At 33.9% G+C, this 14,522-nt stretch overlaps 1 protein-coding gene across 1 annotated transcript in view; it reads left to right on the top strand.

The window, feature by feature from the left end:
* PCB (Pyruvate carboxylase) overlaps positions 1–14,522 on the top strand; it is a 39,125-nt gene that overhangs the window by 6,517 nt on the left and 18,086 nt on the right. The window contains exons 2-9 of the mRNA XM_073083596.1: positions 6,945–7,182; positions 9,119–9,267; positions 9,935–10,075; positions 11,058–11,173; positions 11,446–11,540; positions 12,700–12,868; positions 13,428–13,534; positions 13,951–14,075. Of these exons, the coding sequence (XP_072939697.1) occupies positions 7,093–7,182; positions 9,119–9,267; positions 9,935–10,075; positions 11,058–11,173; positions 11,446–11,540; positions 12,700–12,868; positions 13,428–13,534; positions 13,951–14,075 (992 nt within the window). The 5' untranslated portion in view covers positions 6,945–7,092. The remainder of the gene's footprint in view (positions 1–6,944; positions 7,183–9,118; positions 9,268–9,934; positions 10,076–11,057; positions 11,174–11,445; positions 11,541–12,699; positions 12,869–13,427; positions 13,535–13,950; positions 14,076–14,522) is intronic.

Here is a 14,522-nt window from a genome sequence, read left to right as displayed (position 1 = left end):
TTATCAGTGTTAATGAATAAAGAGAAGACATGTCATTAAAATGTAGCCACTTCCATAAGTACAGTGTTTTGGGTAACTTTGTATTATTGTAATACCAGTTCGTGTGTTGGCCTTGCATTTTTTATTATTATCTTTACGAGTCCTTCTTTATTTTCATACGAAACTACATAAGTATTTTGGTATGCTGGATGCTGATATACTATGCTTAAACTAATTAACGAAGGATAAGCATATTCTAATTACAGCACACGTGAGCAACGTAATATGTGATGACGTCATGACATGAGTTATTTCTAATATGATTTAAAGGCCTTCAACTAAGAGTACAATATGAGTCCTTCAACGGATCGACAAACGTTTTAGTGTTGCTAATATCGTAGACGTAATACGGGTAATTACCAACTGGCTCATCTACCTCTTTGTTAGATTTAATTTTACTATGTTAAGTAACTACGTAGTAAACCACTCCAGATGTATCTTTATAGACAATTGTAACTATGTTACTTTATTGCGTTTTACGATTGCTCTCACTAAGAGTTCCATCATTCTTTATAATTAACTCTAATTATGTTAGAATGTTGTTAATATAACATCATCTGTTTGAGTTTTTACCGAATACCTTTAAGTAGGACGGCCTTGTATGTCTATGGACCATGCGCGCACGCAACCATATTGTTTGTTGTTTGTTTATTCAATTCTTATCGGTAATTCTATTAAGTACGACGCTATGAGTTTTGTTTTGTTCGTTTATCCTTCAAAGTTTGTCTTTTTATTTATTAGTTGTTTTTCAGTATTATCATAAGAACTTGGTATACTTTTTATTCACCTGTCTATGGTAAGCTAACATACAAGATATGTAATATGCATAGTTTAATGTAAATTAGTAGATTAGACGGAATTGGAGGCCAACGTTCTCTTTATTAGAATGTAAACAAACCGGTACAGGTTCGATGCCCGACGTAATCCCGCGTGTCAAAATCAATGTTAGTAATTTGTCATGGTCTTTCGCCAAAGAATGCTATTTTACAAAATAGCATAATTATTAATTAGTCATAATACTTGGTTCAACTTAATACTTTTAGAAAACTCCATTAAAATTTTCCTTATGTCTAGTCAAATACTTACACTCTCATTTTCAATAGAAATCTGTATAAAGTATTCCACCAAGCTAGATCGCGACAATTGTTTACATTGCAAAGTAAATTATCTCGCGTATTAATAGGAATGATTATTTTTAAATCTTCTTATAAAAAAAATCACATATACAAAGTCACAGGTATGTGAAGGACACAATAATACGCTTAAAGGAAATTTAATGTGTGCGGCAAAGTTACTGCTGTCACTTTTTATATCAGTTGGTATCTTTATCTATTAAGGAAAATCAGAAATTTAACTCGATCCTGTATATTATATTGTTGAAATATACTCGTCTATAATAATTGAAATATATTTAGCTTGTATTTCAAACTCAGCAAGTTTTATATACACTTGAAAGCAATTACTAACTTCTAAATAAAAATGACATGATTTATATATTCAATCAATTCGTACGGGTCATTCCATTTACACTACAATTACAATAATAATACATATTTACAATATGAATAATCGTAACTAATCAAATAACAAGCATTAATAATGATGAAATGATGATTGATTAAAACAAACACGACAATGATTAAAACAAACAATGAAATTTAAAACTAGATAATATTAATAAAAAATATAAATATCATAATATTACGTGTAGGTGTAAAAATGTAAATAATAAAAAATGACGCGTGATGACATCGTATATTCTTATCTATACATACATTATTTTATAATGTGTTATTCCCTTTTATCGGTTAATGGACACACTCGAAATGGTGAGTATATAACATCAGTGTAATTCAGTCTTGTGAGTCCGTAATACAAAACAATTACTGATGAAACAATGAAAGGAAGCCAAAATAATACAAACGCGATTGAAAACGTTAACGTTATAAAACGAGAGATCGAGATTACGGAACCAGAGAGTAGTATGAATAACAGTGGACATAGTATGATGACGAGAGTTCTTACTTCAAGAATACATCGTGTTGAAATAAAGTAACACTGACATAATACAATCAAAACACAATACAAATTGATCGAGTGAGGTTTCATTTGAATGAATGTGTAGGACAAATTAATGGAAGCCACAAGATTTAACACAAATTCTCTATTGCTTCTGAATCAATTATGCCATTCTAATAACAAGTGAAAAGTTGGTCGAAAGTATTGTAACCAAAGTCAATTAGGAAGTATTTTTTGTGTAGTCATCGAAGTTCATGATAACGGATGAAAAATTTTATATTTTCGCAAGGATACACGGCTTTCTATCTCCTGCATGTAATGAATATCGTAGACGACTGATCTCTTACGATATTCACAGAAAGAAAGAACTACTATTGTAGGTTGACACCCCAAAGTGAAAGATCCCTTACTAGGGATTATTACGATAATTCACTAATTATCGGAGCAACATATGTGTTATATGAAATACACAAATTTCAATCTCATATTTTTTAATTTTGAAAGGATAAAACGTAGTTATAGTATTGATAAATGAATAAGAAAACACAAAGAACATAATGAAGTTTGTAAATGATGAATACTGATAGTCACTTATAATTGAACGTACATGTTTTGTTTTCACATATATTACAAACTATTTAGTTAAACAAGTTATTGAAGCGTTAGCATCCATTCAGACAGTTATCTCATATTTCAAAAGATTTATGAAGAGAACAGCTTCGTTACACTAATGTAGCAGAATAAGTAAACGACCAAATTCAAGGTTGTTTTACAAATTATGCCAACAGTCGACGTGAGGAGGATTATTTATCTTGATTATAGTTTTTAGAGAATTCATTGTTTGGATAAACCCAACAAGTTTTTGCGTGCATTTTAGGTCATAAAATGCACAAATATAAGTTCAGTGAAGTTCATAAACCAAGTAGAGTCACTTGTAAGTAAATAACAAAGGTTGCAAAAATAATAGGAATATAATTTTAAACCGATATGAATATGATTTCTATTGTAAAGGCAATTCGGATGACATTTTTTTTTATATTTTTGAAATTACCTGATCATGATTTCAGAAGAAGAAATTCTTCAATGGCTTCTAGTAAAACCCTCGAACTAGGAATTCTTTGAATCGGGCTCGTCAGTTATATGATCACTTAATAATAATCGTCCGTTTTATAATAGTAGAAAACTGACAATAAAATTTATTATCAGAATGAATATCGTTTTCAATTATTTTGGATCCTAAAATAACTTCAGGTTTTCTTTATATATTTATCTCACTGCAAATAGCATGATTGCGTGCTGGCATCATTTCAACGTATATCACGTGTGCACCTATTATTTAATCATTGTCTGTGATACTGTCTAAGTTATCAGTATTACCAGTAAATCACAGAACATTTTATATTATCATCAAAACACAGATTTATTATACTCCCTTACTTCATGAATAACACGGATACCACCCCATTTTGTAAGAGAGAGAGTAACCAATAGGGGAGACCGTCACAGCATTTCTGACCTAAATGTGCCTCAAAGAAAACTACCCAACGTGAAACGTTCCAGCTCAACATTTGAAAATGATATATTTATCACCGCTTAAAGGACTACAATTAATTGATCCATCGGCTCTTAGGATTTGAGATGGGACTCATAGAAAAAGCTGTTGCCTCTCATTGTATTGGCTAAGTACGTTGGTGGCCGCAGAAATTGATAACTTTGCAGAAGACTCTACTGCCGTCTCCCAGATTTGTCCCTTGGTTTCCATTACAAAGGGAAAGTGGCGCGACTCTCAGCCTCACCAGCTCGAATCATGGGCGTTTTACCACTTATTATTGTACCCTTCGCAAGCGGTTCTTTAGAGAATATGTAGTATACGAATGCATATATAGTATATTCCACATCGTATATTTAGTGAATATGTATTGTATCTTGCAAGAAAATTTTAAATTCAATGTCAAGGTATTGGGCAGAACGCCAAAACGTTATGCTACGTGTTATGCACATGTTAACGATATGTTTAACGGTTTGACGATAAACTGGATACTGCATAAAGCCTGGGTTTAGTGTTTACTGTTATCCAAGTATTATGTAACTACTTTCACGTAAAATTCACTAAAAATGTTGTACTTACCTGATAGTGTTTTATCCTAGCTTCTAGCATTTGATTCAGGAAGATTACTATATTAAATATCTAATCATCTTCGGATTTTTAACGCGTTATAAAGTATCTGTAAATGTCCGTAAACTACAGCGGCAAACTTTAAAGAAACCTTATCGATAAACGTTACTAAAATCGTACAAATCAAAACTGACAATTTATTTTTAATATCGGTAGTAACTATGGGTAATAGGTAGATAAGCATATCAATAAATATCATATTAGTTTAATTATAACAAGTATGTTGGTTTGTTTAGAAGCTAAGACCACTTCAGGTCGTAAATATGCACTTTGATTAGTTTGACTAAAGTTTTTGTGGAGTCTAAAGTATGGATTGACCTCGTCCTAGTACGCGCCACCATCAAGGAGGTCAATTATAATAGTTGCCGTTCTGCAGTATTTTCAAACGATGTCTTACAACATGGCCACACCCATATCCATGATGCAGTTTTGTGTTTCGGTGTGAGCGGCTTCAGGTAGAAACAATGACTTGGTTGATGATGGAAGGCACTGACAATCAGAGTACCCTTACCATGAGTTTCCAAAATATCCCACAATTTTACGTTACGTTTACTCAATCCATTATTCTGTTCCGTTTGCTTCAGCTGACTGAGTAAAGGGTACAATAAGTAAGTGCTCAAGTCTTTTTGTCTGCCACACATTTTCGAAAAAAAGAGAGACAAAACATAAATCGCCATTTTGTCAATTTACACATTTAATGTTACGTTACTGACACTATAGTTCTGATACAATCCGCTAGTGGCGCTGATTGGAATTTGTATGGGCAAATACGTTAACAAATACTAAAACAGTCATATTTGTCAAAACGTAAAAACTCATGGTAAGGGTGCAGGTCAGTTGTCCATCAGCAAGCTTGTTTCCTACTTCAATTTTATAAAAAACATTTAAAAGAATTATACATAAAGACGAAATAAACAAATGACACTTGTTGATATGGTATGTACCAATATTTTAGGCTTCTAATTACCTCCCACGTTTTTGGAGATACGTTAATTAACGCTTATCAACGCTTTTCGCATTGGCAATTTTGTTATCGGTTAAATGATAAGTTCTATCATGCCAGGTAAACATTACTTATCAAATATGGAATTCTAGCTTAATTTTAGACTGGACCCGGCCGAAGTATATCACAAAATGTATTATAATTAAGTCAGGCCTTTAGGCGTAGGTTGAGACTTGAGACTGTAGGTTATTCAGGACAACTGGGTCATTTCTTTTTGTTTGGTTTGGTTTATTAGAATAACAAATAAAAGTATGAAAATATTTTTGTTAATGCCACGATCTGTGTCGTCCATGTGAAGTGAAGCACTTTAACGCCTTTTGGCTAGTTCGAAATCGTAAACAATAATAGCATAAGTGGTAATATGAAACTTTCCAATTTAGTCCATGCAGATGAATGTTTTAATAGATTGATAAAAAGCAGTTATTTCAAAGTTACAGACAGACACATAGATTTTATTTATATGTATAGATTTTGGTGATGCTTAGTTTAATGTTATTGTATATTTATCAGCATCACTGATGATGATAAATAACTTGGTGATTATTGTCAAATCATTCAAGGTACCAACAAAAAGTATAATCATACTCTACTTAATATATTACTGATAACACAATTTATACTAACATGCTTATAAATAACTTCAATATTGAAACTACATAGATAAATATTTTTATCTGGAGTTTGCAGTGTCTGCCTCTATCCGGATCTTTATTATTTGTTACTAAAAGGATTTTGAGGTCGTATAATGTTAAAGCCTAGAATTGAGGGCTTACCTTCTGTATCTTCTTTTGTACAGGCGCGATCTGGGGCATAAGATATAGCGCGCGCATAAGATTTGGGAGGCGGCGGTCAAAGGGGAAATTTAGTTAAATTAGACCACTTTTCTCTAACGCGTTTTAAATGTATATTATGTACTAGTGGTGCCCGCGGCTTCGCCCGCATTTTAAAGAAATAATATGACATACATACATAAAACGGAAACTTTGTACCTGCATTGGAATGACAGTGGTGCCATCTGTTGAAAATTGGTCTTACCAACTTCCAAGCCCTCGTGGGCTCTTGGACAACAACTTTGCTAAAGATCATCACTTGATCAAATGCATAGTTTCCGTTTCTATAACTACTTACGTCACCATTCTCAAGTCCTCTTGAACACAAATTTCATAAAAATCAGTCGAGTCGTTTAGGAGGAGTGCAAACACATGCACATAAGAAATATATATATATATATAAAGATATGACCAAGTGCGAGTTCGACTCTATGGTTTTGGGGGGGATCATGACCCTTGTGACTCCTGAGACCACGCCTGCTTTTGTATTTGGGTAACATGCATTTATGCATCATGCATGCTTGTTTGGTAGCTATGTATTTTTATTTATATTTATGTATTTGTTATTTCATGTTAGCGATTTTCCATGTTTCTGAGGCGTGCAGTCACACTTTTTATTAAATTCACGCTAATTTGCGTTATTGAATGACTTATTGTGACCATTCACAATCTTTAAAGATTCGTTTCAATATAAAAAGATGATTTAATTTATATACCGATTAGGTTGTTAACATCTAATAGATATACAAATATTATTAATTTGAAAGTTTAGTTTTAAGTACTCGTAAATAACAAATGGCGTAAAAACTGCATAACTGTTTAATTTCTTTTGACTATGTAATTAAACAACACTAACTTACATTTTTTTTTGTTCCAGATAAAATCGATCGAACTACGAAACGTATAGCAAGTCTAGTCAGATTTTAACGCGACACTCCCCATACGAAAATGAAATAAGTGTAGTTATAGTAGATTACTTAAGTTATTGTACTTATTTTATTCCTACTAGTTCGTAAGTAATCAGAATGCAACTCCTTAAGGCTAGATTCGCGTTGCGCGCGACCGCATCACAATTCCAAGCATGGAGTACAGCGAAGACGAGGACGGCATCGACCGTAAGTTTATTTTAATGTTTTAATTTTTTTAATACTATTAGCGTAAGCTGTGGTGAGTTTCCGTATCTCGTCAAGAGATGGCGCTACTAGTCACTCTGAATCAGGCTATCGAAGTTTTCTCAATATCTTACATGTATACAAGCACCGAACGCAGAATATTTTCTTAGCGAGCCACTCTTCATTGTCACCTCACCTGGCGGACAATTGTAATTTGCCAAAAGACCTACTTTATACTTTTATAGCATAACTGTAGCCCATATCATCATCATAACCGATCTGCACGTGCACAATCAAGTAATGTCGGACAAGATGAGATCTGGATGTGTGACCGCTTGTGTCGTCTTATTTCTAGCGTAACAGAATTAGTTTTTACTCGTTTGTGTGGAATCGACTGAGAGTTAATTGTTTTGTGTGCGTGTGTGTGTATGAATGTGTGTTTATTGTTACAATGTACTGTGGGTATAAGTAGTTTACATTCACTGCGCCTACACTTATCTACGCGTACAAACTCAATTAGTACTTATAGATAAGACTTTTCTTTTATCTAAAAAATGTTTAACGGGTTTAAGTAATCCTATTATCAGTGGGTAATCTCTTGACAGCTATTATCCGGAAATATTTACAATTCCTTGCATAAGTTGCATTATCTTATAATCCTTTGTAGTATTTTTGGTAGCGTTCAATTATTTGGAGCGAGTTTCCGCACCCAGCTCTTATCATTTACCTTTGGACTTTTTCGAAGTTACCAGTTTTTTTAATATGACAGTAGCAGACAAGCATGCAGACCACCTCATGGCTACTGCGTCTACCACCCATGGACATCTGTAATACGATTAGTTTCCTACCTGAGGTCGGCCACAGATTCGCCACTACCCCTGAGGACTAAACTGGAATGCCTCAGAAAATAATGTCTTCCTTACCAAACCAGAACACAGCAGCACTTAACACTGCTGTTATTAGGCGAAAATACGTGTAGCGCTGGTTCAGGCGGAGACGAACCATATACGGGGTTCTAAAACCTTTATAAAAGGACGTGACCTGTACCCTTACCAGGAGTTTTTACGTTTCGACAAATATGACTGTTTTGGGATTTTGCTTACTTATTTGCCTATAGAAATTCCAATCAGCGCCCCTAGCGGATTGTGTCAGAACTAGGAAATCGTATGGGCCAATACGTAAACAAATACCAAAACAGTCACATTTGTCGAAACGTAAAAACTCCTGGTATGGGTACAGAACACTTATGATGCAACATATTGTGTCTGGTAACACTTGGTATTTTTTGTAGATTCGTCTTTAAAAAGGATCTAGTGTTCGCATGCATTTCATTTGTACTTTAGACTTCTGTTCCTTATCTTTATTAAACCTTTAGCACACCGCAAAAATTATATAATACCTAATATATGTTAATTTCCCTGACATAAGCACTCGTAAAGATATATTATCATTGAGTGTCACATCATATTTGCTTAATTTTATGGTTATCAGATAAAATGCATTCATATCATTGGGGAAATTGTGAAAAGGCTTAAATAATAAAAATATATATTCAACGCATATGTTGATCGTAAATTATATTAAGTAATTTCGATAGCATAGGATTATAGGCTTCAATTACCTATATATTTTAATCACTAAATTTAAGGGAAAGGCTTATCTATTAAGCATATAGTACTAAGTACCTACTAAGTAAAATTTGTAAATAAATATTCCATACCTTTTTTCAAATAAGTTCATATTTTAGATACATTTTTACATACACTTCTTAATTGTTACCATAACTCACCACTCATGAAGTTGTATAAAGTTAATTAATTATAATAAAATATGAACAAATAAACAAGACAATAAATAGTGTTAGAACTGCAGAGAAGTGGTAAAACATATTATTTAACACAATAGCTTATAATTGTATACTCATCTCTCTCCTCTCCAGGACTCAAAAACAGTAGAATACAAGCCAATCAGAAGCGTGCTGGTGGCGAACAGAGGGGAGATCGCCATCCGAGTGTTCCGAGCATGTACCGAGCTGGGCATCCGGTCCGTCGCTATATACAGCGAGCAGGACCGCCTCCAGATGCACAGGTATTTGACCTATCATCTACTTTTATAATGTAAGAGTAGCAGGCGAGCATGCAGTCCATCTGATGGTAAGTGGTTACTGCCGCCTATGGACAACTGTAATCCACCCCAGATGTGATTAGATTACCTGAGGTCGCCCACAAATGCACCGCTACCCTCTGAGGATTAAGCTGGAATGTCTCTGATAAGTATGTCTCTCTTACAACAAACCTTCAGAACAGAACACAGTAGCATTTAACACTGTCATTGGGCAGAAATAGGTGTGTCGGTGGTGCCGCCCGAGTCGAACCAGAGAGATTTCTACCACCTAACTAACAGAATTAACTTCAGTAGCAACAAGCTAAGGAGAAGATCTACTTACAAAGAGCTATTTACCTATAATGATTATTATAATATTTATTGACATGCTTTTTCCTATATGAGACTTCCTTTCAATTAAAGTACAGATACCAGACAAAGGTTACATTGTTAGTCACTAACTAGTTGCAGATATAAGTAAATTAATTAACCTGATAATATATACTTAATACCATTTTTACCCATTTAATTTCACACAAGTAATTAGTTAATATGACTAATAAATAACTTGTAGGCATAGTAGAAAAACCTGTTACTATAATTCTATACTATTTTATTAATTAACCCTTACACAAATAATTAATTATTGCAGACAAAAAGCTGACGAGTCCTACTTAGTCGGCAAAGGCCTGCCGCCGGTGGAGGCCTACCTCAGTATTCCGGAGATCATCAGGGTTGCCAAGGAGAATGACGTGGATGCTGTGCATCCTGGATATGGATTACTGTCTGAAAGGTAAGGGTGAAAGGTTGTTTGTTTTCTTATGTGCACATGCCTTTTGAAAAATCAGAGGTCTGTAATGAACCTCGGGCATGCGATTAGAAGACTTTCAACCACTTGACTAGCATTAAGTTTTTAAGGAAATGCTTCTCGAATTTAATGAAGCAATTTCGTGTTTTCTAAATTGATACACCACCAACCATAATGACCACTTCCATCGTCAGAAGAGTCAGCAAAAATAAATTAAATTCTTGTGTGCAGAAATATACATTTAAAAACATACGTCAATCTATCGATTAATTTTCGATCGACTTAAATCCGTTATTATTAATCAATCTGTCTATTTTCTTTGCTTTAAAATAATATTAATAACTGACGTTTTTAAATCACAACATTTAAACGAGGACGCTACGCTATTATGATCTCAATTCGCGGTAAACATCCAAAAATGCACGTGCAATTTATCAATCACAACGTGCAAATTTATCACATTATTATTCCCAATAACCTATTTATGAAACTTGAACTTTCGATATAGATTGTAATCGAAATAGATTTTAATTTTAATAACTATTTAATTACAATAACAAGTGTTTGTAATTGTGTTATAAACATGTTTATAACGAGAGTTAACTTATTTATTCTCTTTCGCACATAATGTTTTAGCGATACTGTCGACTTTTGAGTTACATTCTACACAAAACAAATTTTCCATGCCTATGGTTATTTTACCAAATGTATCCATCAGTTTGGATTTATTTTGAAAATTATTATGCCTCCTTTAGATTATCGGGAAAAGATCCACCGAATAACTTGCCGAACAATAATTAATATGTAAACGATGCGAGCAAACACTGATACCTAATCCTATACTATACCCGTGACGGGTACCGAATGCACCCGAGTAAGTTTCTTACATAGTCGAATTTCCGCCATTTCGTCTGTCCTCGGCGAGTATCTATATTGGATTATGTTAATACAAGCCCTCCCATTTCAGGTCGGATTTTGCGCAAGCGATCCTCGATGCGGGTCTCCGGTTCATCGGACCTTCACCAAGAGTGGTGCAGCAGATGGGAGACAAGGTCGCCGCCAGGAAAGCAGCAATTGAAGCAAGTTAGTATTATTGAAGTTATCATTTTTCGGGTAAAAAGTAGTTCCACCAGCTTCTCTACATTTTGTACCCCATCCATTATTTTATAAGTTAGTAATCTTTGGGAAAAAATATTTGGTATCTAGGACACAGCGAATCTTAAAGGACTAAGAGAAAAAAGTTACTTATCTGTATACTGATGCAAAAAAGAGTATTATAATATAAGTTTACCGTGCATACAATCTTAGTTATTTATATGAGTGCGGCATTTATGTCATTTATGTTTTTTTTATAGAGGTACCAATCGTCCCCGGTACGGACGGCCCTATCACAACCAAGGAGGAAGCTTTGGCATTCTGCAAACAACATGGTCTTCCTGTTATATTTAAAGTAAATATTATTCTTAACTAAAACAAAACACTCAGGAGTACTTTTCGTCTAGCCTGAATGACGATGAATTAAAAATAATTTAATAAATAATAAATGAATTATAGTATAAGATTACGGTTGATTTTGGTTTATTACATGATTTTATCAACAGGTCAATACCTTTTTCTTTTTTGTTTGTCAACCAATATACTTATTTTCTTTGGTATTAACTATATTAAACTTAGTTTTATCAAGTACTCAATCTTGAATCTTAATCATTTACATCAAATTTCTAATATCAGTTGAAAAATAAGGTTTTAGTAAAAGCCATTGAACTATATCAACAATACAATATTATCTTCCATTGTATAATTACACAGTTATCTATGAGGAAAATCTGTGTTATTGAGTATTGATTTACGATATTGGACTTTATTATCCTTCTCATTAATTTTTAATATGTTTGAAAACAATATAGAGAAAACTGGTATGTAGGTTTTCTTATAATGTTTTCCTTTTGTTAATACAAGTAAGTTTAATGTGCCTGACAATTTGTAAGTGCCGTGGTTGGCCTATACAATACAATACAATACATTTAATTACAAATACATATTGTATTCTTTCAGTAGTTAATTGTTTTCCCTCGCCGTTATAGCAAGTGATAATTCATCTCTTATAAGCACATACCTTTGAAAAATCTGACGTAAAAATGAGGTCAGTATCAACTGCTACACTATCGCAGCATTTTCAATTCGACGGCAGCAGTGTAATGATAATCGAGCGTATGTACATACATACATATGTACCCAAATTGTTTTACGTCGTTGGCGTTGGATGAGTCTGAATTGTGGCCTTCTTATTCTGCCTCATTACATAACAGCAGCGCTTAACACTGTTGTTATGAGGCAGAAATAGGTGTGGCGGTGGTGTCTCCGGAGTTGAACCACAAAGGGTTCTACCTTTAAATTTTACATATTTCACATATGAAGTGTCGTTAGAATCGTCTAAATTGTGAGGGTGAACATATTTTTAAGCATTTGGATTTTTTTGTTTTTATAATTATTGTTAGCTATGATTTGTAATTGGTTGATACATTACTTACTTGATACATTACAATACTTCTTTCTTACTTACTTCTTTCATACATTATTTACTTTCCTTCCATTTTCTTTACTTCTAGGCAGCGTACGGTGGCGGTGGGCGTGGTATGCGTGTAGTACGAGAGATGAGTGAAGTTGCATCTTCATTCGAGCGTGCGTCCTCGGAGGCGCTCGGGGCGTTCGGCAATGGATCGATGTTCATCGAGCGGTTCATTGAACGACCCCGGCATATTGAGGTGCAGCTGTTGGGTATGTTGGTGTTTTCTTTATAATATAAAACTAATTTCTTATAAGCACGATAATTAATTTCTTACGTGCACATACCATTGGAAAATCAGAGGTGTGTGCTTATAATGAGCCTGCACCTCCTATTGGGAGACTTGAGTTTTTTTAATAATATAGGAGTAGACGAGCGTGCAGCCCACTTGATGGTAAGTGGCTACTGCCGCCCATGAACGTCCCCTTCAAATCAAAACACAGCCGCGCGAATAGGTGTGGCGGTGGTGCCGCCGGAGTCAAACCACAAAGGGTTTTACCACTTTCCTCTACAATTAAATTTTATATTATATTATAAAATTTTATTGTAATAAGATTGTTACTTCGACTATATGGGTTTATTGTAATGTATGTGTCATACAGTTTTTCCTATAAAAATACACCTGTACCTTACAATACATGTACAGGAAATAAGAAGAGACATATGTTTTTATGAATGTCAATGTTGCATTATTTTCCATGAAGTTTAATTTGAAGTACTAAATAGAAGTAGAACTCTCAATGATGGTTTTATTGATGTAATTATTTACAGGTGACAAGGCCGGCAACGTAGTGCATTTATACGAGCGCGATTGTTCAGTACAGCGGAGACATCAAAAAGTTGTTGAAATAGCACCGGCTCCCGGCTTAGACCCAGTTGTAAGTAATACTTTTTTTTAGCTTCAAATATCCTAATACTCTAAAAGATAGCGTATACTATTTATATTCTTACCTAGTTGTTCTAATTGTTGGGACGAGATTACTACAACAGTTTACTAAAGAGAATTGTATCACCTTTATTGAATTTATATATTTATTGGTAATCTATACATATATGATAACTTTGCAATGCTACATTTTTAAATGCTAAAAAGTGTCCCTATGCGTTCGTGCATGTGTGTTCGTATACGCGCGGGGATATGAGTGTCCGCGTCGTTTGGCTTTGACTGGTCGAGTTTCAAATCTAAGACAGTACATCTATTTTTTTAATTACCCCGAAATTAATAAATATTAATAATAACAATTTTGCATCATATTAGCAAAATGAAATACTATGAAAAAAACTCTAATTTCAGACCAGACAAAGAATGACAGATTGCGCAGTACACTTAGCGAAACACGTCGGTTACGAGAACGCTGGTACCGTGGAGTTCCTTCTGGACGACAAGGGCAACTTCTACTTCATTGAAGTAAATGCTAGGTAATATTACTTTTAGCGTATTAACTTATTAAACACAATAATCCCAGTACTAAAGGCATTCCCATTCGAACGAAAAGGGTTAAGACCATTCTTATGGACAAAGTTAAACTTTAAAAAAATGATCATTTCTAATCCTGTAGGCCTCTTTCATTTTTAGACCTATGGCCAGCAGAAGGCCATAAAGAGGCGCCCATGATATAGTATATTTCCTATTGATAAAGTTCACATGATTTAAGACATATTTTTGTATCACTACACGAATGCCACAATAGATTTTTTTATATAACTTGCAAATAATTGTGCAGATCTCAAAAAAATTGTTTAAATGTTTTCCAACGAAACAACCTATGTATTTATTTCATTTTATTAAAATTGAAACTATGTACGCATCTCCGTATATTACACATATTTTAAAAATGAACATCCATTTACTTACCTAGAATTATT

This window comes from Epargyreus clarus, unplaced genomic scaffold, assembly GCF_041222505.1.
Source record: "Epargyreus clarus isolate Ecla_fem2 unplaced genomic scaffold, WU_Ecla_fem_2.2 ptg000001l, whole genome shotgun sequence".
Classification (NCBI taxonomy): Eukaryota; Metazoa; Arthropoda; class Insecta; order Lepidoptera; family Hesperiidae; genus Epargyreus; species Epargyreus clarus.
Note: the sequence above shows the minus strand (reverse complement) of the source record. Positions and strands in the feature narration are given on the sequence as shown.